The sequence below is a fragment of the Cryptomeria japonica genome, chromosome 3, assembly GCF_030272615.1.
Source record: "Cryptomeria japonica chromosome 3, Sugi_1.0, whole genome shotgun sequence".
Classification (NCBI taxonomy): domain Eukaryota; kingdom Viridiplantae; phylum Streptophyta; class Pinopsida; order Cupressales; family Cupressaceae; genus Cryptomeria; species Cryptomeria japonica.
The window spans coordinates 407140943-407164557 of record NC_081407.1 but is presented as its reverse complement, the minus strand read 5'-3'; the positions used below and the strand labels follow the sequence as shown (position 1 = coordinate 407164557).

Sequence of the window (23615 nt, the reverse complement as noted above, 5' to 3'; positions counted from 1 at the left end):
TACCACAAATAAAGCCTATAGCAATGGATCCCCATAATAAAAGAATATATTCATTGACTGCAAAGAAAGCACGAATGTATGACAGCTTATTCTGCTTATAAGACCAATTGAAGCTGTGTTGATGACGTTGCTAGGTCTTTTGCAAACAAAACTTTCCATCATGAATGAGTTGGTAAAACATTCAGTCTGCAGACTATAGTCAATGAAAGGTGTCCAATTGATCACAACAAGATACTGCAAAATATCAAACAACCAGACAAGCAAGGAATTTGTGTAGTAGAGATGTCTTCAGTCATCATATGTTGTTCAACAAGAATCCAAGATGCTAAGCACTCAACAAAGCAAGAAAATTTCTAACTTTGTATATAAATACCCTTATTATGCTTGGTCACCAAATGAAACTCGTGAATGTAGGATGCTAACTTCAAGTAATTGTTCTTGAATATTAGATTTAAGAATTAAGTTTGAAGGAGATGGGGATCATTACTGACCTCTTGAAAATTGTTCAAACACAGCAAAGAACTCCTTGTCATATGTGCTAAATTAAAGATGGCTGCTCACAAGAACACTAGATGATAGGCCACTCAATGTCATCCCTCTAAATAAGGGTAGTGGTGATCTCAAAGTTCAAAAACAAGCACCAAAGAATAGGAAAGCAATAAAGTTATTTCAAACAAACAGAGGCTCAATGTATTGGGCCCGTGGCTTCTGGGAAGTGTTGATCTCAGGTTCAAGTTGCTGCAAGTGAAAGCAAGCACCAGAGCCAAGCAAAGAACCTTTTTCAAAAACAGCTAGAAGCTTGAGTGGGGCCCATGGACTCAAACCTGAAGCATTCGGATTTGGAAAGTCGGTGAAGTGGGCAGCAACATGTGAGTAGTTATGAATGAACTTCCTATCCAGTTTCAAACCCCCAAGAAATTTCTTTAGATCTCAAATGTTCAATTGAACAGACCACTCACAAAGCACCTTGATTTATATATGCTCTGGCTCATGAATGAGGAATTCCAAGAAATTGTAGGAGGTTTGCCAAAAGGGTGACTTCATCTTAGATTAATCATTAAAGTTGACGATGGTAACAAGGATCTAGAATTGTCTACAAATGGGCCAGGTGGTTCTCCCTGGTCTTGTTGTAGACCAAGATGTCATCTGAATGGACAACACAAAGTTTGCCAATATGGGGCCTACAAGAATTATCGGCAATGCACACATGTGACGGGTGCATTGCTAAGGCTAAAAGGCACAAGCAACCACTCATAGGACCCAAAGTTGAGCTTGAAATTCCTCTAGACATCACAAAGCTCCATTCAGGTTTAGTAGTATCCATAGGTCATGTTCAGTTTACTGAAGTACTCAACACCCTAAAGCTAGTCCAGAATCATAAATCCTAAGAAGTGGTGCTGATTCTTCAAAGTGATTTTGTTGAGAGCACTGAAATCTATGATGAATACCACTCAGTCTGTTCTTTGTTCAATACTGAATGACGAGGAGATTCTCTGCAATAAGTGTTTGGTTATATTTGTGCAGGTTGTCCATTCTTCGTTGATGAGATAGAAGGATAACAGGAGCAGGCAAGGGAAAAAGATATGATCTTGTAAAATGCAAAAGACTATTTGACCTTTATACATCCCTTTTTCTGCTATGCCTACACCTTAAAACAACCTGAAAAGAATGCCCTAAAGAAATAATGGTGAGGAACTCCAACTCTTGTTAAATACAAGAAAACAACCTCGAAATAAACTTGAAGCAAAGGACTTTGCAAATGTTTCATACAGCTAGCTTGATAGAGAGACAACTGAATGTATCAAAATAAAATCAGATCAAAAGTCCAAAATAAAGATAATGATGGAAACAGTGTGCAAATATGTTATCATTGTACTAGGGGTGAGGGTGACACGCCTTTTTGAAGGTTGCTTAATTTCTCGTGGCTAAAGTGGCAGCTGGTGAATGCTTTGACAAATAATATGAACTTAGGTGATCATAATGCCATGGGTCTCAATGAGATTTATCTGAATCTTGAAGTATGTCTCTAGGCTACAAATCCAAGAATCCAGCTAAGCCCCATCAATTTTGCCATCCAGATGAGGAATGCTTATTTTAATATCCAACGTGAGAGAAGGTTAGGCAAATGAGATGGCACAAGGAATAAATCTGTAAGCCTCCTGTTAACCTAGGAATTACAGGAGCGTGCTAGTTGTTTGTTGTATGAGTTACAGCTGAAACTTCTTTACACTTTTTTCATTGTTGTTGATCATGAAGCTGTTGCAAGAGCATTTGCACCAAATCAAAGTTTTGAGTCACACTTGGATCACTTGCAGGACTACTAAACTCATCCGAGAAAATATATTTCAAATTAAAAAAGAAAAATGATGCTAGAAATAAATTCAAAGCAATACACCAAGCACAAGGAAAAAGAACATTTTAGGGACCCAGATAATATACTTCCCAAAAATATATATGTAATGCGAGGTACCTGGAATAATAACTTGGGAGGTACTTGGACCTTATCAACACAGATACAAGGGACTCTAGGGTGGACTCTAGGGTAGAACATGGATATTTATACAAAAGTAATACATTTAATATGTTAGTATTTGTTTTTCTTCTTATTTTTGGCTGAGTCGAATTGAATTTTGCTTGAGTGAAACCACCTTTGATAGAGACAAGTTAATTTTGACAAATACATTCACCCATGTCTTGATGGAAATAGTATTTGAGTACTTTAATCCTTTCGTCACAATTATCGAGATTTGATCTATAGATTGGTCTTTATTTGATTGCTTCAAGTATGAAACAATAATAATTTCAATTTTTTCCAAAGAAATATAAGTAGAAGCTTTCTAAGATGTTTCACAAATTCACTATTGGGGTAGCAGGCATCCTGAGGGTGTCTTGGTGAATCTACACCGTCTGAAAAGATGATAATCTGAGTTAAACAATGTGTTTGACAGATACTTGATGATCTGTGATGAAGAAAAGTGGACACAATCACCATACTAGGTAACTAAGTGTCATGGCTTCAGGGAGAGTTTTTTGTGTGATCAGGTGACATTAGAGATAATTTGAATGAGTTTGGTTCTGTGATTTAGCAAATGAGTGTCTACAGGTTGACAGAAATGTTCAATTGAAACTGTTCTAATTTGCGGATGGTTATTTTGAGTTTGTGACAAAGGATAGATGTTCTAGAAGGTTGTGTAGGCCATTAGGAAGGTGTGTGATGAACAGTGTGGAGATCATCCACCACTGAGCCATGGAAATTCATTATTTTGTTATTGTAGGCCAGTGACACATTTCATGTGGTTTCAGGCCTTACACTATCTTGAGGATGATGCAGATTATTTGGGAAGCTAGAGAAAGGTATAAATATGAGATTTCGAGACATTTGGAAGCAAGCCAAGAAGACTAGAGGAAGTAGTGGAGTTACAGTGAGGCAGTAGCAACTAAGTGAGAACTAAGAGGTGAGCATGGCAACAAGGAGCATGATGTTATGTACAAACAAGAGAGTGGATCATGTAAGGATTCTGTAGTGTTATGTTGTAACCTAAGCAGCAACTCTGGAGGTAGCTATGTGTTTATGTATGTTAGGAAAGCCATTGTGGCAGATTGTAACTGAGTTTGTGAAATTGATAAAAACTTGAGATCTTTGGTGGCTGGCTTTTTACCTCGATGAGGGTTTTCTGAGGGTAAATCTGGTGTTATTTGTGGTGTTCCTTTCTGCTTGTGTGTGTTTGTTTGTGGAAGCTGCATAGTTGGACAGACCTTGGGACACTCTAGCTGTGACTACCTTAAGCAGAAAATTGAAATGGACATTATTTTTGCAAATGTGCTCACAAATCACTTTTGCAGTTTACCCTTGAAATAAATCCATGACTAATAAATCTCTCTTATTAAATAAACATCACTATGGTATATGAAGTTCATCTGCTAAGCCAAACATTTTCTGCCAACCAATATCAGGAATGACTGAAGATAATTTCCCTCAAAGGGCTTGTAGGGTGTTCTAAAGTGTTCCCCTCTGCTCACCCCACCAAAACAAATTTGAGACTCAAGATGTTTACCACTACCTATCTCTGTCTGTCAACATTTAGTGTCAAAAAAAGATATCTTTTGAACTTATAATGAAGTACTTGTCTACTCGTATCCTGAAGGATACTCATATGTCAGTAAATAGTCATTCTCAAAACATCTCTTATTGTTGACAATCATATGTCCCCAAAATAGTCATTCTCAGAATACCTCTTAAAAATTGGTTATAATAATGTAAGACTTTCTCTTATTTCTAAAACCAGAACAAAGTATCAGCATTTAGCCTTTAGTAAACCTCCTGTGAATATTTACAAAACTCATTGCTCTAAGGTCATGCAGTTGATTGGACCAAGCAAAAGTGAAATTTTGTCTCAAGAATGACAACTTTCAAACCTGGTATGCACTAAAAGCATTCACAAATCATCTACTTCATGAAATGCAATTCCCTAGCTTAAAAAAAAGAACAAAGCAAAACACTGTGCGCACTATGGGAATGGCATGACGGTAGTCCAAAATACTAATCTCTTACATAATGAGGAGTCAAATTCATATATTACCAATCAAAATTAGAAAAAGGATTTTATTCTATCATGCAAAGCTTTTATTAGTTATAATAAATACAGATAATTTAATTACCATGTATATTACATTAGCTGACAAAATTTAGGTAAACTGAATGCATTGTGCAGTTTCTTCTCCACATACCCTGTATTCTTGGAATTAAATGTAATGGAAACCACCATACCTGCATAGCCAGAATTTCACAATCCCTCTTGCTGAAACTGAATACAATAACTGGATCATACTGCCGTTGCATTATCATTTTAACAATCTTGAAAATGTCACTTTCTTCGCCAGATTTACCTGCATTCATTCCCTTTTGCCAATTCCCAGTTTTCTTGTTTCCATTATCACAAAGAGCATTTACTGCTTTCTGAAAGCTGTCTTCCCGGAAAGTGCCTTGCTCATCTACTACTAAGAACAAGCCATCTCCACCAGAGGGAAAGAGATAATGCTGCAAAGGCGTAGGTCGAAAATCTGTATAAACAATGTGACAAGGTTGCTGATGTACCTGCAGTGACAAACCATCAAGACAACAATCATTTCAATTTGTAGCTATGTAACTAAACTTTCGTTTGCTCAAACATCGCAAAAAATTTGCAGAAATCAAAATCCAAAATGCTAGATAATGAGCTAATCCATCCATTTTAGAGTTGTGAGGATATATTTGAATATGCAGCAAAAAGAATGCAGTCCAAATAAAAATTATAAAAATGAAATTTAAGTGCCTTGCATAGTTCTCAAACAAGCACACTTGTTGACCTGTTAAATTCAAAGGTAGAGAAAGGATGACATTTATGAAAATGGGCAGAGAAGTACCTTTGCAACCCAATCAGCAAACTCCTTCGCATTTGGCACAGTTGCAGAGAGAAACACAAATCTAGAATTTTTTGGAGCCATAACAATGCTTTCTTCCCAGACCACACCCCTTTCTCTATCACGCATGTAATGCACTTCATCAAAGATTATCCAAGCCACTTCACGCATAATCTCAGAACCCCTGTATTGCATGCTCCGTAAGATCTCTGTTGTCATTACCTGAAGCACAACCACTCATTTACATATCTCTATGACTCTTGCATATTGACATTCCAATTTCATACATCCAAAACTCAAAAAAAATCCCTAAATTTGCATTGTATGCAGCTACAACAATATATATATATATACCAGGCAAGATGCATTTGGCGCAATTGTGATATCACCAGTCATCAGACCAACATCTGAGAACTCCTCACTGAATTCCCTGAACTTTTGGTTGCTAAGTGCCTTAATTGGAGAAGTGTATATAACTCGTTGCTTATCTCTTAACGACATGGCTATAGCATAAAGAGCCACAACAGTTTTTCCAGCAGATGTATGAGCTGACACCTGTATCAGATTTCAAGGAACAATTCAAATCTAATAGCTTTAGTAAAAAAACAATTGCTAAAATAAAAACTGAATCCTGAACTGTATATAATATATATATCTTTCCAATGTTAAATGTAGTCCACTGTTTACAACTACATATGCATACAAAGAAACAAAAACTACCTCTAGCAAATATGTATGCAATTCATTAATCAACAGAGACCAAGAGCATGGATACAATCAATTAATATTTTGTTAAGTTACAGCACCAGACAAATTATCGAACAAAAATCTGCATTTTTAGTATGATATTACTAGTATTTTAGGCAGTAACGTGGACAAATCAGATTCCCAAGCTCGTGAATTTAAACTAGGCAGCATCATTGATATCAGATTGTCCCAAGAAAGGTTGAAACACCCATGCATCAAATGGCAGGAATCTAAAAATGTTTGGCTGCATGCAAAAAAACTATACTGTTGTCTTAGGTCTTATTAGAAAAACAAAACTTGCATCAGCAACCTAGCTACTGCATAAAATATGAAAAATATTAGTTGTTCTACAGAATAGCTATGAGAATAAGCACTTAATCCCCATTAATCTGAGGTATACATTTCTCCACATAAGTCTTTTAAAATTAATATAGCCCTTCTAAAGGTATGTTTATTCCCAACAGTCTCAGCCTTAGATTTAGGCAACAATCTGATGATGACATATATCTCCAAGAAAAAGATGGCACAACTTAATACTAAATAAAGAGTTTACATTGTAAAGCTTGAAATTGAGCATCTTGAAAAAGAAAAAGAAAAAAAGCTCACAAACCTCAAATGGAAGATTAGGAAGCAACACAAGAAGATTTTGCAATTCATTCTAGATGTGATTGGACAATTATAAAATCTAGTAAAATTTACATAAGGAACCTTTCATTGTGAAATAATAAGGTATGACCATGGTTTAAATGATTATATCATGCTGAGTTGACTTCTGAATTTCTAATTTCAGAACATGAACAAGTACAGACACTACACATAATGTCATTCACCCTAGACCTTCATTCAGAGTATACAAAGTAGCTGAGAACAAGATCTATAATTATATACACTGCAGAAACCAATTTCTGCAACAGAAGACACTGGTTTGTGTAGGAACCTACAGTTTGTATTATGCAGTAGTTCTAAATAAAATTCAAAAGATTGGATGTAAACCGTGTGACATCTCTAGGAATGGATCAATAATATATAAGAGTGCCAGACAAAGGGACACCTTAGCATTTAAAAGAAATGCACACATTTGCCTTCTATCAACTTGCACCTCCGTTTTGTCATATTTTGGGAACACTGTAGAACAGTTGTGCACAACAACGTTGACACTATCAGAGAGATGCAGAACAAATGGAGAGGAGTTATGAATTTGATATATTTCCAGAGTCTAGGAGAGGTCCAAAAGTTATTGGTGAAAGACAATATGGTGCTAAGTAATGCCTTTTCACTGTGATTCAATTAAAGTAATAAATCCTCTTGGATCAACCATCCTTCCTTCAAAAGCTACAATCCCCATTGTGGCAAGTCACAAAACAAGATGTGGAAAGTTGTTTGCAACTTGAGCTTGTAAACCATTTTCCATTAAGGTACTTGACCTACTTTGACAATCAAATAATGAGGAATCTCAACTTTGATCTTGGCATCATCAACTTGATCCACTTCAAATTGAGTACTACAATCAAGATTGATCTCTAATAGTTGAAGTTCTTATGCAACATTCGGTATGTCCAACAAAGATGGGAATTTGAGGTAATGGCACAATTTCCGCATCAAAAACTAAATGCACACCAAAACAAGCTGGAACATTAAAGTTGAAGGCATTATCTCCAACGTTCTTAATGATAATGTATAGGCTATACCAAAGAGAACAGATCTTGTTTGTGTTAAGGTCCAAAGAGTCTCTCCTTATGCAGATGAAGTCATTCTCTATCACCAACCTAAAAGGTTTGTGCTTCTCAATGTTGAAAGGTCCAAAGAGTCTTTCCTTATGCAAATGAAGCCATTCTCTATCACCAACCTAAAAGGTTTGTGCATCTTGATATTGATCATGGCATTGCTTGTATTTGGCATTAGAATTCTACAAAATGCTTACCCTTGCTACTTAATATGTTGATGTTAGGATTAAGGTGCCATCTACCTTGTAAATCGTATGACATGGTTCCAACATCCTTGGAAAGTGTCCGGGGTGTATTGGGAAAATATTTTGTAATATTTATTCTTACTATTGTTTGTAACACATTCATAAGGGGTTGATGGGTTCCACTAGCAGCAGTAAAGGTGGGTTGTGAACACAATTATTTAATATTGTTTTCCCCACGTGGATGCCTAATATAGGATAATTAATGACTTAGGAAGAGGACAAATGAATGACCTTTGGGCTTATCCAAGTGGGGGATTGGAAGAGGCAACAAGTGTCTCTTGGTATTTCGTCATTTATAACATTTAATGTAATGTTTATCTTACAAGATTGAGCACCCAAGTTAGAGGAAAGTATTGGAGCCAAAACTGGTGTCCTTTCAAATCTGTGGAGGCAATCCAAGGGTTGGGGATGTTTGGAATGAAGAGTCTTCATTGGATGCCTTATTTAGTGGTTTTGGAGCTCTTGCAATTCTATAAATATATCTATTTCGATGTAGAAATTATGAAAAACGATTGAATGTAATTTGCAGGAACAAGGGCAGGTGGGAGGCATAAGGAGGTTGTTCATAAGTACACAAGTGCTGCCATGTTGGAGGCAAAGAGGAGAATGGAAGTGAATGTATTGTAATCACATTTATTGTTGATAATGCATATTTGGCCTCTCTTCTTGGTGGATTTTCTTCCCGTAAGGGTTTCCCCACAAATCCTGTGTTATGTAGTGGTCTTATGTTGCTGATTCATGCCTCATTGCTGCTATTTTATGGTGATGATATTCTTTATTTATTGTTGTTAGAAGTTTGCATAAGATAGGAATATTAAGCATGATCTGTAGGCTGTTTTTTGGCATAATTAAGAAGGATCAAAGCATGGTTTTCCACATTAAAGGCAACTTCACATTTGTATATAAGTTTCAGATTTTCATGTTGTAGTTGTCCAAGCTATGTATCTCGTCCTTTGATCGGTTTATTGGATAGAGATTGATCTTCACAATATTTGGTATTGAACCTGTACATTTCCCAACAATTAAATGTGTTCAATAATTTAGTGGCTATTACAACTTCCTTTTGAGCTAAAGGAGTCAATGTTGCAGATGGCAGCATACAATAAGCTACATTAATAGGTGCCAGCAGTTGGAAACCCAAGCGAAACCAAAAAAGATAGGTATGTTTAAGTAGAGAAAATCTGTTGAATATGCTGAATATGCTCAATGAATTTAGCAGCTTTGACATCGTCTTTTTGAGCTGAAGGAGTAGAGGTTGTAAATGGCGCCATAGGATAAGCAACACTGGCAAGTGCCAAAGAGTGGAAATCCAAAAAAAGGGCTGTGCTGAGTAGATCTATGTAAAACTCAGTTGTAGCTATGTCGATAGAAGATATGATGGTAGTTGCTAATCCAATGTGAGCCTATACATTATATATAAAAAAATCTAAAATTGAAATAAACTTATAAGGCATGAGACTTATTTATCTTTAAAAATTTGTCAGCTACTACATAGATACAACCATTATCATGCAAAGCAGAGGTAAAACTGAAAGAAAAACCATGAAAGCTGATTCCCAAGGTTTGTTCAATACCAAAGGAGCATACAATCCTTGTTTATGTTAGTCAGCTTGGCTATGGCAGAAGACTAGAATTTGATGTATTTTGCATCAAAACTGAAATGTGGTCAAAAAAATATTTTTCCATACAGTTTTTTCTCAACTCCAAAATGACCTGCAACATTGTTGATATGAACCTCTGATATTGACTTTCCACACTCAGCTTCATGCAGTACACACAAATGCACCAAACAATACAAGAGTTCATCTTACAAGTATTAGTCAGCAATGATCTTACCACGATGCAGTCCCATATAGTTTTTTGTAAAGTCTAATTTAGATTTTTGTAAGATTTAGGCTAAGGGTTGACCTCATCTTTACAAGTATTGAACATGGGTAGAGGAGCTTGGACCAAAGGTTTGCTCAAAGCCCTTTTTGTGCTTGATATTCAAGCAGAATCACTAAAGATATGAAGGTTGTTTTTATGTCGCTTCTGCTGCAACTTGTTCTGTAGATGGGGAAAGCAGGTACAAGCACCCCACTAAGTAGGCCACCCCGGTGGATGTCCATGTTGCCTTCTCTTGGGCTTAGTGTGGAAATTGCTTTGAGCAGACCTATCATGTCTCTTCCTCCAAAACCCTAACGTGTTTGAATAATATTATAGATATTATATGAATATTGTGTGTTGTTGTCTAGCCCTAATAGTTGGAGATATATATATATATATATATATGCATATGTTCCCTTGGTTAGTGTTATAGGATTCAAATCCAGGATTGCACAGTTTCAAGAGATCTCTTTCTTGGTAAAGATGTAACCCTAACCCTAACCTGTTGCAAATGTGATTCTAGGGCAAATTCTAGAGCAAATTTGGAAGGGGACATTATATGGTCATCATTCATGAGGGGTACCTTACCCTAGAGTTCATGATGACAAACATCATTAAAAGATCACAACACTTTGCAATAAATCAAAAATCACTTAGAAAGACATTTTTTTAATAGAGGCGGGATCAAGGCCTTTGACCATAAAAAATCGCAATTTTTAGCAATCCTTGGTGGTTTCTGGACTATATAATGCAAATTTTTCAATTTTTTGAAAACCCTAACCTGATTTTTCTATTGCAGCTTTTTGAAAATCCTACCCTGAATTTTTCTTAATTTTTCCCAATTAAATCAATATAGATTTTTGAAAGAAATATTTATCTTTTTTATTTCTCCGCTTTTTCCCTAAAAAGATTTTTGTTGGTATAGTTCTAACTTCTAATGCTAGTAGTATGTTGATCTCATCATTCAATAAAGGTGGGAGAAGCTTAACACATTTTTACACATGGTTGCATATGCAATGAATATAAAATGGTATGTACAAAGGCCAAAAAGCTATCCCCACTAATGACAAGGAGGTGAAAGGCTTAATAAAGGCCATCAAGAAATTGTTAAATCCAAGGGAAGCTTCAAAAGTCAAAGCTTGGTAGATCAGATTTATTGAACTCGATGACTACAAGAGTTCAACAAAGATAGGCACACTCACTATAGCATAGGAAAAGCCAATCAGTTAATAGTGACCATGAGGGCCTCCAAGACTATTACATGTGATTGTCATTCTCCTCTCATAGTTTTCTAGTTCCTCTAAGAGGAATTGGTCAACATATAGATTTAGCTACTCAACTAAGAGGAATGAACTTTTCGATGAGTAGAAAAGCATACTAAAATACACAATATCTTGTGTCTCCTTGACCACAAGACACTAGAGTAAAAAAAAGGACCTAGTAGCACGGTAACATGTCGAACCCAGCAAGCCTATGCAAATTGATGAGGACTGGGTTGTGCAGCTAGGAATGGTTGGGGTCTCATTGAAGGAGGTAGTTCTAATAGTTATAGTAATGGGCAATTCCCAAGATATCCATTAGATGATAATTCCAATTTATTAGCTTGTTGCTCAATATAGCTATACAACCATTATTTCTCTTTTTTGGTAATTTTCAATATCTTATTTCTAACTCATATTGATATTATAATTAGCAAATGGACTATGGGATCAACAAATTGTCATCACATAAATGCATTGTAATTAGTACTTACCTTTTATAGATTTTTCTTTCTATCAGTTTATTTAAGTTATTTTTATTTATTTGCAATTCAAAAAAGTTAATATTAGATTTATATATTGTTTTAACAGCCCTCCCCCCACCATCTCAAAATTCTAAGAAAATTTTTTCAACTTAAGAACCACATCCCTCATCCTTGAAACTCAGATAAATACTGCTGTTCCCACCCATCATTTCAAAACTCTATTAGATTCTAAAAAAGCAATTGGTTGAAATGTAGGATGGGAATTTGGTTGTACCTAAGCAAGAGTAAAAGTCAATCAAGACTAAAGTCTATTTGTTAATAGCTTATACCTAAACAATGGCTTTCAATATTGATCAAAGTAATAAAATAAGAAAAAAATCGTAGAATATAAGCACATGCTCTTTCATCTAGTAGTTGAATTCTTTAAATTTGTGCCAGATTGTATGGCTTTTCATTTTTCATTTTTTGTTGCTCTATTACATAAGAGTTTGTTATCACATTTTCTCTGATATATCTCTTAATCTGTTGCACGTGGAATATCTTAAAGTTACTTTATAGTCACTTCCCCTTTGTGAGCCCTTTCACTTTATGAATGTGAGATGAGCAACTTAAAGTTTTTTTATTTTCTAACAAACAAAATTGCACTAACTTTAATACACTTGGCCAGCTAACAAAAATGAAATACTAACACTTCTAAAAAACCCCTAACACTAAGGTACATTAGGTTTTTTCATATCATAAAAATGTGTCTATGAATGTAGTTGGTCATTTCATAATAGGCATTAAGACAGAATTACTTGAAAAATTAACAAGATCTGATAAGCTGTAAAAGTCTAGCAAAATTTAAAATTTCTGGACTTCTCTTTAGGCAGTATCCATTTGGCTCAAACCAGTAGTTTGTGTTGTATGCTTCTATAGTCAGTAATCAAAAACCACACAAGTGATAAGATTTTGCTGAAAACAAGTCTATTGCCTCTGCTGCCAAAGTATTAATATTGTAGCGTATGGTATTCTATCATTTATATCATGAAGAAAGCCTCCGATAAGTTGCTGTAATTGACATAAGTTCCAGTGAAGTGTAATCCTTATATACATTGTTCTTCAGGATGCATTAAACATATCCAATCACAGAGATCAGTGTATCGATAATGGATGCCCCATAAAGAATTCTGCAAGTACCTGAAACCTGTGCATTTGTAACATATATACTAATACAGATTGAATTAGTGAAAATGTCTCAGTTCCAAGTTGTCAATGTTACAACTTGACCTTATTACAGAAACTACTATGCATACTCAATAACTATAACTTGATCTAGTTGCAGAAGTATACTCTATGATTATAACTTGATCTAGTTAGATTGTTTTACAGAATAAACAAGTATTTGGATTTAAATTCAGTAGCTGCAACAAGAATAATCATTACAAATTCAGATTAAGAATGAATGTTTAACTTTACATAAATTGTCATACGTTCCGTCCAGCAATACACCGTGATAGTAACAAACAACATTTAGTGGCCCCTTATCAGCTGAGATATAACATGTAAACTAAACCCTCTATCTCGTTGCTTTTGAAAAGGACGGATTTAATTTAGGCAAGGGGATTCAAGAACCAATTCATTTGGGTGGCATTCTACTGGATTCTAGAGCTCCTTTGAGAATTCTATATAATTAAACATGCCAATTATTAGCTAAACCTTGTAGGGAAATTCACTAAAAACTATTGAACAGGTTTAATTCCCTCGAAAGAGAGAATGGTATTTGGTTCAAAGCATAGATGCAATACTCGCAGAGAAGTTTTTTTGCTCCGCGAGTATTTACGCCATTAACTCACACAAAAACTCAGAGTTTTTGGGAAAAAATCACCCAGTGTTTGGCAAACTTTTCACAAAAACTTGGCAAGTCTCTGGCAAAAACTCAGCCACGTAAAAAAAAGAGGCCCAAACACATCAAAAAATTATCTAAATTTTTTTTTCAAGTCAGTTTCATTCTCTTCATCAGAATATAAACATGAAATATAACATTTAAGTATTAAAAAGGAAAATAAGTTATATTTCATGTATATATTGGCAGGATGTTTGAGAGTGGTTTCAGATCTCTAGGAGTTATAATGCAAAATCTAGGTTTTAAAAGATCTTTTAAATTTTCAGATATTGTCAAATTTCAGTAACCAGTAGGCTCCTATCAGCATTCTTTCGCTCTATCTATCTCACTCACTTTATCTGCCACAAATTCTAGTCCTATCTCCCTATCTCTCTTCCTCTATCCCCTCTCTATCTCACTATCTCCTCTCTCCCCCAAGATCTAGACCTATATCTCTACCACTCTCTCTCACACCCTCAGACCCCCACGAGAGGTGCTACCCTCAACGTCATTTTGGCAAAGTGGTGGAGCCGCATCGGACTCCTAGGACTAGACCCTCTAGTTCTATCTCTCCCCTAGTTTTCACTAGAGCTGGGAAAAGGAAGATGTAAAATGTTTTGATGTAGTATTTACTTTTAGTTTTACAAAAACAATTTGCTATTTCATTTTGTTTCAGTCTATTAGTCATCAGCATTCCACAAGAGGATGCCATTTTGTACCCAATTTGCACTTAAATAAATCAAATATATCTAGACTCGGCTTGTTTTTTTTGTGTACTCTTCATTGACTCGTTGGATGCATCTCCTCATTGAATTTTGCAAAAAAAAAAAGCATTTCTAATTTTATTTAAGCAAATTTTTAAGTTGCTGAGTTTTTGCCGAGTTTTCTTTTTGGGCCTTGGCAAGTTCTTTCTTTTGGCGAGTAGTTCAACTATGGTTCAAAGCATCTGTTATAGGATCAGCCTTCCTTAAGATAAAGTATTTATGCAGGCTCATAGCACAATGATTGATCATACATATATATTATAATGCAAGAGCATTGAGGCTCCAACCGCACAATTTTTGTTTCTTTTCTGTTCTAATTTTTTTTTGTGCTTGCTGGTGCAGATCTTATTCTGGATTTTCTGATTTTGTCTGGTCTGTTTGATTTTTCGCAGGTTTTTTCTTTGGCATAACCTCTTCTTAAAATCTCATCCACATATGGTGCAGGCAATTAAACTCGTGGCTATGGATTTGGCGGCTGAGTGGATTCCTTCTTTATTTACCACCATTCATACTATTTGCGATCATCATGAAACCCACAATGCCAAGTTGTGCCTTTTTGTTTTTCTGGGAGCAGATAGAATTAATGAGGAGCACATATGTACACAGAGGAGAAAGCGAAGGAAAAGGATGAGTTTCTGCATATCATGGGTGTGAAGGGAATGGCAAGAGTGATTTTCTTAGAGACCCCAATCTTAGTTGATGCAAAAGCAATTTTTAAAAGGTTTTGAACTGTGAGTTGAAATTCACTAGCTGAAACAAGAATAATCTTTACAAATTCAGACTAAGAATGAATGTTTAGCTTTACATAAAATGTCATACGTTACGTCCAGCAATACACTGTGATAGTTACAAACAACATTAAGTGGCCCCTTATCAGCTGAGTTATAACATGTAAACTAAACCCTCTATCTTGTTGCTTCTGAACTCAGTAAAGGATGGATTTAATTTAGGGAAGGAGATTTTGAAAATAGTTCATTTGGGTGGCATTTTACTGGATTCCAGAGCTCCTTTGAGCATCCTGTATAACTGAACATGCCAATTGTTAGCTAAATCCTGTTTGGAAATTCACTAAAAACTATTGAACAAATTTAATTCCCTTGAAAAGAGAGTACAGTATTCGGTTCAAAGCATCTGTTAAAGGATCAGCCTTCCTTAGGATAAAGAATTTATGCAGGCTCGTAGTGCAATAATTGATAATACATATATATCATAATGCAAGAGCATTGTTCTTCCAAACTCACAATTTTTGTTTCTTTTCTGTTCCTTTTTTTTTTCATGCTTGCTAGTGCAGATCTTATTCTGAATTTTGTGATTTTGTCTGGTCTGTTTGATTTGTGGCAGGTTCCTTCTTTGGCATAACCTCTTCTTAAAATCTCAGCCACATATGGTGCGGGCAATTGAAGTTATGGCTATGGTTTTGCCATCTGAGTAGATTCCTTCTTTGTTTACCACCATTCATGCTATTTGGGACCATCATGGATATCCACAATGCCAAATTATGCCTTTTTGTTTGACTGGGAGCAGATAGAATTAATGAGGAGCACATATGTACACGGAGGAAAAAGAGAAGGAAAAGGATGACTTTCTGCATATGATAGGTGTGAAGGATATGGCAAGAGTGATTTTCTTGGAAGACCCCAGTCTTAGGCAATGCAAAAGCAATTTTTGAAAGGTTTTGACCTGTGAGCCATCAGTCCGTAGGAGTCATTATTGCAGAATTTTGTACCGTTGCATGTATGGAAGAGCAAGAATAGTTGTATGCAGTCTTTCTTTTTGTTTTTGTCAAATCCTACATTGGAATTCCTTGAGTTTTTAGTTGTTTGTTTCTAAATATAAGCATATGGGAGTGTGTATGTAGCAAGATTTCACTAGTTTTATATGTCTGTAGCAGAGATATCAGATATGTATGACGGGGTTTTCAGAAGTGTAACTTTCCTGAAAAATTCTGGAAGTCTGGAGTGATATCAAGCCTAAAATATGAATTATGAGGCATACATGTTTTGTAGTATTGACAGCTAAGCTTGAAGCTATTTATGTATAATTGGTTTTCTGAACTTAATCAATCTTTCTGGGGCTTGCGGTTTCAATAATTCTGAGTGTATATTCTCTAAAGGCTGCCTGGATTGGCTACCCGTTTAGGGTACCCAATCCCGCACTGCATGATATTATAAGTGACATGTGTGTTGTAATCTCCTCAGTACAACTGTCAAGATAGTAGGTATGGACTATGATTGAAGTTCAAAAAAAATTACTATTTGTTACCAAGAGTCAGTCATGGAGAAGCTGTTATAAAGAGAACAACCGTAGACATGTTGATAAATATGTAGCATATTGAAAAAACTAAATGCTGACATAAGATCTAGCACACAATTTGAAATTGAAATTCAGCCTCTAGGCATAAAGCATATTTCCATCTATCACTAAATTTAGCTGCTGGATACTGTCACTCATCATATATGCTCTATAAATTGTAATCTTATTGTCGACATGACATAATCTCACTGGGAAGTAACAAAAAGTGAACCATAAAGTTCAATAACAAATATCATATGGAAGCCACAATAATGATAATCATTTTTAATTCTTGCCACTCGATTATTTCAACATAAATTCCTTGTTTTGATAATTTTAAAATTGTAATGGTAAAAGAGGATAGTAAAGATGCAAACCAGAACAGACTCGCCGTGCTCCAAGCACTGGATGGCTTCGCTCTGGAAGGGGTCGAGCTTGAAAGAATAGTCCTTGGCAGGCTTTGAAGAAGTGGGTACCTTAGGCAAGGGTATGTAACCTTCTGGATAAGACACGTCATGAAGGCATGTGACAGTACCCTCCTGGTCATGCTGTTGTTCTTCTTCTTGGTGCTTCTTTTGCAGAGGAGTGCCGAGGGGATCATCCTCCGCTTTTCTCTTAACAGCCATCATGTTTAGTATGTCGAGGTTGCAGGGTGATGATACAGTGCTGTGGCAAGCTCCTACTTGTGCCCTAACAACTCACCCCAATAGCATACCAGCTTGGTAGCAGACTCCATGTTGAAAGAGGCCTTTTTCTTCAAACGTCCTAAACTTATAATTTTTATTTTCTGTTCTTTATTTTATATATATAGGTATAATCAAAATTCACTTTATTCTCTTTTATTTTGTATATTTTTAGATTGTGTGAATTTTTCTTATATAAGCTATATGCATTATAATTTTTATTTTTCAGTATTGTGTATATATATATAGGTATAATCAAAATTCATTGTTATTCTTTTTGTTTGTTATATTTTTAGATTGAGTGAATCTTTTTAAACAAGCTACATGTAATATATTAAATATTGATTTTAAAATGGAGAATTTTATTGATTCAATATTATAATGTTGAAAATTGTATAAATATGTGTGTTTTTTTTAAGTTTTGAATTTATGATGATTGGGTTGTCTTTTATATATTGATCAGAGTGAAAGGTGAATTATTCGTGTAGAAGTTAGTAGATAAATTTATCCTAATTTGTTCCCATCATTGCACATTTTTATGATGTATATTTGATTATGCACCTTGATTTGGTTCATATCCACAATTGTAGAATTGACCTAGGTCATTTTTTATGTTTGCAAATTTGAATTTTGAATTTTTAAAGTTGCAAATCTTAATTTGGATGAATGTTCCACTTGCTTTCTAATCATTGTGAGCTAACTAAAGTGCGACTTATTTCAAATTGCATGGTATGATGATGTATTTAAAGACTAACCCTAATTCATTTAAAGCATCTCAAAGAGAGAAAGGATAATAATCGTTACGTTAGCATTGCATCATCATCCTAAGCATATTGTGTGCTTGCAACTATTATATTTTACCTTAGCCACTTAAGAGCCTAACATTTTACCTTAGTTCATCATCATTGAACCAGTCCACTTAAGAGCCTAACGTGGAATAACATGACCTTCACAATTCACTAAATTGTCTAAATGTATTTGTAAGCAACATTGTTTCCTTTCTATGATTCAAACATTAAAAGATCAAATGAGAACTATTTCCTATCCATCATTTTTTTAGCAATTTAGTTTTATGGACATATATTCAAGCTCACAAGTGAACTCACTTTCATATGCACAAAAATTAGTTTTGTAGATGCACATATCAAATAGAAGGAAATGCAATCAACTTAATAAATTCTATTTTTTTTGTGGATTGGCAAACACATTCCTAACATGTTAAATGAGATATTCGATCATTGAATCTCAAGCAAGTATCTCAATTACTTCATTTAATTTTAATATCAATCATAATTCATAAATCTATTTTGATCATTTATGTAATTTCTTTAATAATTTAAGTAGCCCAAGTATTTTTGTGTGTGATTTATTCCCCAACAATTTTGGTGAACCAAACTTTCTTATGTTCGCTGAGGTTTTATCTTCAAAGCTTACTCATTCTTTGTTAGGGTTTTAGATCTAATATTTATTTTTTTTAATTATTTCATAGTTGATAAGGATTTGGAATTTATTATTACATTGTCAATCTGTCAAGATTTAAAATTTATCTCTTGAATACCTACCCTCGTACCCTTTGGATTTAGAGTTTTAGCTTTGGTTTTCAAGATTGATCTTTGCTAATTTTTCTCCTCATATTAGATTTTATTGTTATCATGACTTCCTCTTTACAATTTGATTATTATTTCTCCCCCAAGTCATGATGACATCACAGGAAATGATTGTGTATTTATGTTGACTCCTTCTAAGTTATCTTGATTGTGGTTCCTTAATATGTGTATGGTTTTCATAATGAAAATATTCTTATGATCCTAACTAGGACGTGATATTTATGTGTGTATCTACTTTCATAGATATTGTTCATACCATGTACATGTCATTATATTGTTGGCTACCTATGTGTGATTATATGCTTTGTACCATGCTACAATATGTTATTCCATGTTTATTCTTATGTGTGCATTTGCATATGACCTAATTTGATGTAGATTAACTTGCTTCATTTTTATTTTTTTTTTATGGGGTTTGAATCTTCAAAGTACCTTAAGGATTCATTCATACTCTGTGTGATACTATTTCTTTCAAGGTTTTTGCTCATTCCTTAATGTTTTGTCTTCGAGCACTCCTATTTATCCTCATGGTCCTATTTATATACCTCTTTTCCTACTATTCATATGACATGCATATTCATGACCTACCTTTCATATTGGGCCATCTACTCCTAAGAATATACCTACTTTTCATGCCTTAACTACTCCACATAATTAATAAGTAATTAAACATATGACCAAAGAATACAATTAACTTGATCAATGTAAGAATACTCCAACTAAATATCTCTTTGATATTTGATGCATTCATTTAAGACAGAAAAATAATTTGAGGCAAGATTCAGCTAAATTCATTATTCCTTCTAATATTATTTTTGTAAGGATGGTTATCATTCTTGAACTTATTTGTTAAAATAATTCAAAAAAATTATCTTTATCTCATGAATTTCATCTTCCCATATTATGCAAGAGCATCAACCATTGCACATTATGGCTATAATATAAACCTAGATAAGATAGATTTAATTGATAAAGGGTTGGGTTTACATATTTATAGCAAAGATGTTTATGACATAGTCAATTCTACTAAATTACTAAAATCTAAAGTCAACATAAAAGGGTTTGATAGTGTGGTTCATGAATCTCTTGGTTTTGTCTATTATTCTTGGACTTGTTACACCTTATATTATGCTCCACATCATGCCTACCTCTTCAATATATAATATTATTTTAAATGGTCTTTAGAATCATGAACTATCAATGTTGGACATTCTACATCTCATCAAACTTTAAAATTAATTCAAAATAATAAGAATATATGTAAAAAGTAGAATACTTTGGTTCCTTGCAATTGATTGATTATACCTACATTATCATAAAAAACTTATCTTTCGTGAACACCTCACATTGGTCTTAAGGATGATTGGGGTCCTCTTGACTTTACACTTTTATGACCCGAGAACATAGAGAAAATGATAAAGATTATTTCATTCTTTTATGTATAGATCCCACTATATATGATTGAACACCTTCATCTTTTCATGAGGATACTACAACAAATGAGGGTTCTAAACTACTAGTAATTTTGATTGTGGTTTATCTTTTTCCTAGTTAGCTAACCAATGTGGTATTTTTTTCTATTCCATAAAACCTTGGTTGTACTATGAAAAGTTTAGTTTTAAAGGAGTAAGGCTTCAATTACAGGTATCACAAAAGTGCAAAACTATTGATTTGGACTATTTTACATCAAATAATATTTTAGTCAAATTACATAGTTAATCAAGAGTTGGACTCACAATTGATACATCATGAATTAATTTATATGGATGTGCCAAATTCCACTCGTCCTCCAGACACTTTTAGCAAAGATGAATCTCGTATTGACTTCTTGAGTGTTTATGACGGTTTTCCTAGCTCCATCGTGATAGAGATATCATAATATCTTAATTTTTTCTCTTATTTTAGTGAGACCTCTCCTTTACTAGGTGATTCATTAAATTTATTAAATGACTTGCCCATTAGACCACCTGTTAAGGATAGAATTATGCTTGTTATGGACCATAGTGCTTTTGATGTTGGGAAAGATAAAGTGTTCAATATTGGTTAATGGATGAACATTTTTCAATGACACATTTCTACACTACTTCAATTGATTACAATCATTTGCTTCTATTTTTTTAGCAAAACATGTCAAGCATTTTAAGTGATATTGTTATGCACAAAACTATTCTTGAGCCAAATCCTAAACTTATTGAATAAAAAATTAGAAAGATGCATCCAAAAAATTCCTTGATGGTTAAAGATGAAATTTTTTTTTTAAAAAAAATTGTATTTATTTATCAATCAATTACTCTCCATGGATTTTCGATATAATTCTCGTGGCCAAAATTGGTAGACACGTTATATTTAATTATTTTAAAAATCTAAAAGAGGCATTGCCTAAAGATAACTCACATTGCATAATATTGACATAAGAATGTATTGTGCCTTTAGATGTGTAATTTCATCATTTATGAATTCATTTTTTTATTTATAATCAAATTTATATCAACCTCTAAGATCAACATTAGATTGTTTTCACTAATATATGTGGGTTACATTTTGTTGTGCAGTCATGCCTTCTAGCTTGAAATATGTTGATACTACAAGTATCAAAAGGCCATGACTTTTATTTTCCATGATTTGATGCATAATTTCTTAGAAGATTGTGTGGATTAGATTTTAAGTAAATCAAATAAATTAATTAATCATCTATAAGACTTGGGGGTCATCTTTAAGAGATTGTGACAATATCAATTTCATTAGAATCTTGAGAAATGCATATTTGTTGTAGAAAGTGATTTATTTTTGGGGTTCATTATACCTAGAAAAGGTAATAAGATTTGATACTAAGAAAATTAATGTTATTGTTAAATACCTCCACCTTGAAATTATAAAAACTTAATAATCTCAAGGAAAAATCTAGGATGTTTGACACTCTATTTTGTAATAAATCGATCATACATAACCTTTCACTAAATTTTAAAAAAAAAGATGTTAAATTTCGATGGAATGTAAAATTACAAAAATATTTTGATGATATGAAACAATATTTGATGAGTCCACTAGTTTGTATGCTTGTTATTCATGGTAAACATTCATTGGTATATGTTTTCATTGTCGGTTCTCATATTGGTGGGATATTGACACAAAATGATGAGAAGGGTAAAGAACATATTATCTATTATATCAATCACACTTAATTGGATTATGAGTCATAGGAATTCATATATAAAATCATTTGTGTTCATCATATTTTATTCACAATATTCAAGGCATTGTATGTTACACATTGTGATGAGTGTGATGATAGAGGATGTTCTTTGAAATGTATGATTTATAAAGTTGTGCGTGTGTGTGTGTGCGTGTGACATAACGAAATATGTTATTTTAAAATTTAAATCTCAAGTTTATTTCTCACAAAAATATTAAGGTGCAAGTAGTAGTAGATCAATTTACCACTAAACTATGCCATTATCATGTGCCTATAGATGCTTCTTTTTTTTTAAATATATCACGTATAGATTATTCATACCCTTGAACCTTGTTTTTTAATGGTTCTAGAGGCATGGAAATTTTAGGGGTAAACATGATATTAATACCACAATTAGCTAAATTTCTATTTTTTCAATTGGATTTTTCATACAATAATAATATAGGTGAGTACACGACATTGATTATGAGGTTATGTGCATCTATTTATTAGAAAATTAAATCTATAATATACATGGTGATTCATAATTAGTGGCAAGATAATTATTGGTCATTATATGACTAATTGTGCTATGTTTGTACAGTATACCATGAGTTGGCATTAAGATTACTTTGTTATTTTAACTCATTTACTATTTATGTTATTTCTTGCAAGGAAAATAGACATGTTGATGTCATGGATAATGCAATATTACTTTAAGTATGGATGATAGTAACCTTCATTTCATATTTCTTATTCATATTTTGCCAACCAAAAATACATGGTACTTTTTGATTGGTTTGTGTTATATTTACTAGTGAGTGGTTCCATGATATTTTTATCTATATTGATTTGTATATTCTCTCTCCTAATTATGCTAAGATACTTGTATTTTGCATCCATAAGTCAACTACTAAGTATTTTATTATTTTGGAGGTCCATTATATGCATGGTTATTGTTATCACTAAGAATATGCACCTGTGTTGAACACTCAACTATTCAACGAAACATGACATGATCTCTTGAGTTGCGGGACTTGAAAGTTGAGATCAACCTCTAGATAAAGGGTTGGTTCCCTACATATTTATATTCTCTATAATTGAAACTACTCTATGCTACTATGTTTTCATCATGAGAAAGGGGAAGGAGTTTCATACTAAAAATATAAAATAGAGATGAATTATTCCACCAAATGATATATGAAGAACTTTTGTATTAGTTTTGCATGCACAAAATGGTCTTAAATTATTGATAGGTTCATGTGTAATACCTCAAACTTTTGCATGGGTTCATGATGCAGGAGAATCCCCAGTTCACAACAATCTTGCATCAACCAAAAACATTTTCCTTTCTATTTTGTTTTTATGTTTGCAGTTTCAATTTTCTTTTATGTGTGTCTTGATTTTGGCTCACTGGATCTTGTGGAGTTGGATTCTACTTGAATACTTGATCATCTTTCTTTCTTCCAGACCACATCGCATTTGGATCATTTTTCGGCAAGATATC

The 23615-nt window shown here is 33.8% G+C and overlaps 1 protein-coding gene across 1 annotated transcript in view; it reads right to left on the bottom strand.

The window, feature by feature from the left end:
* LOC131035075 (DExH-box ATP-dependent RNA helicase DExH9) overlaps window positions 1-17422 on the bottom strand; it is a 74558-nt gene extending 57136 nt beyond the window's left edge. The window contains exons 1-4 of the mRNA XM_057966701.2: window positions 17024-17422; window positions 5755-5955; window positions 5404-5622; window positions 4769-5095 (exon numbers count right to left, since the gene is read on the bottom strand). Coding sequence (XP_057822684.2) covers window positions 4769-5095; window positions 5404-5622; window positions 5755-5955; window positions 17024-17275 — 999 coding nt within the window. The 5' untranslated portion in view covers window positions 17276-17422. The remainder of the gene's footprint in view (window positions 1-4768; window positions 5096-5403; window positions 5623-5754; window positions 5956-17023) is intronic.
* Window positions 17423-23615: the final 6193 nt, after the last annotated feature.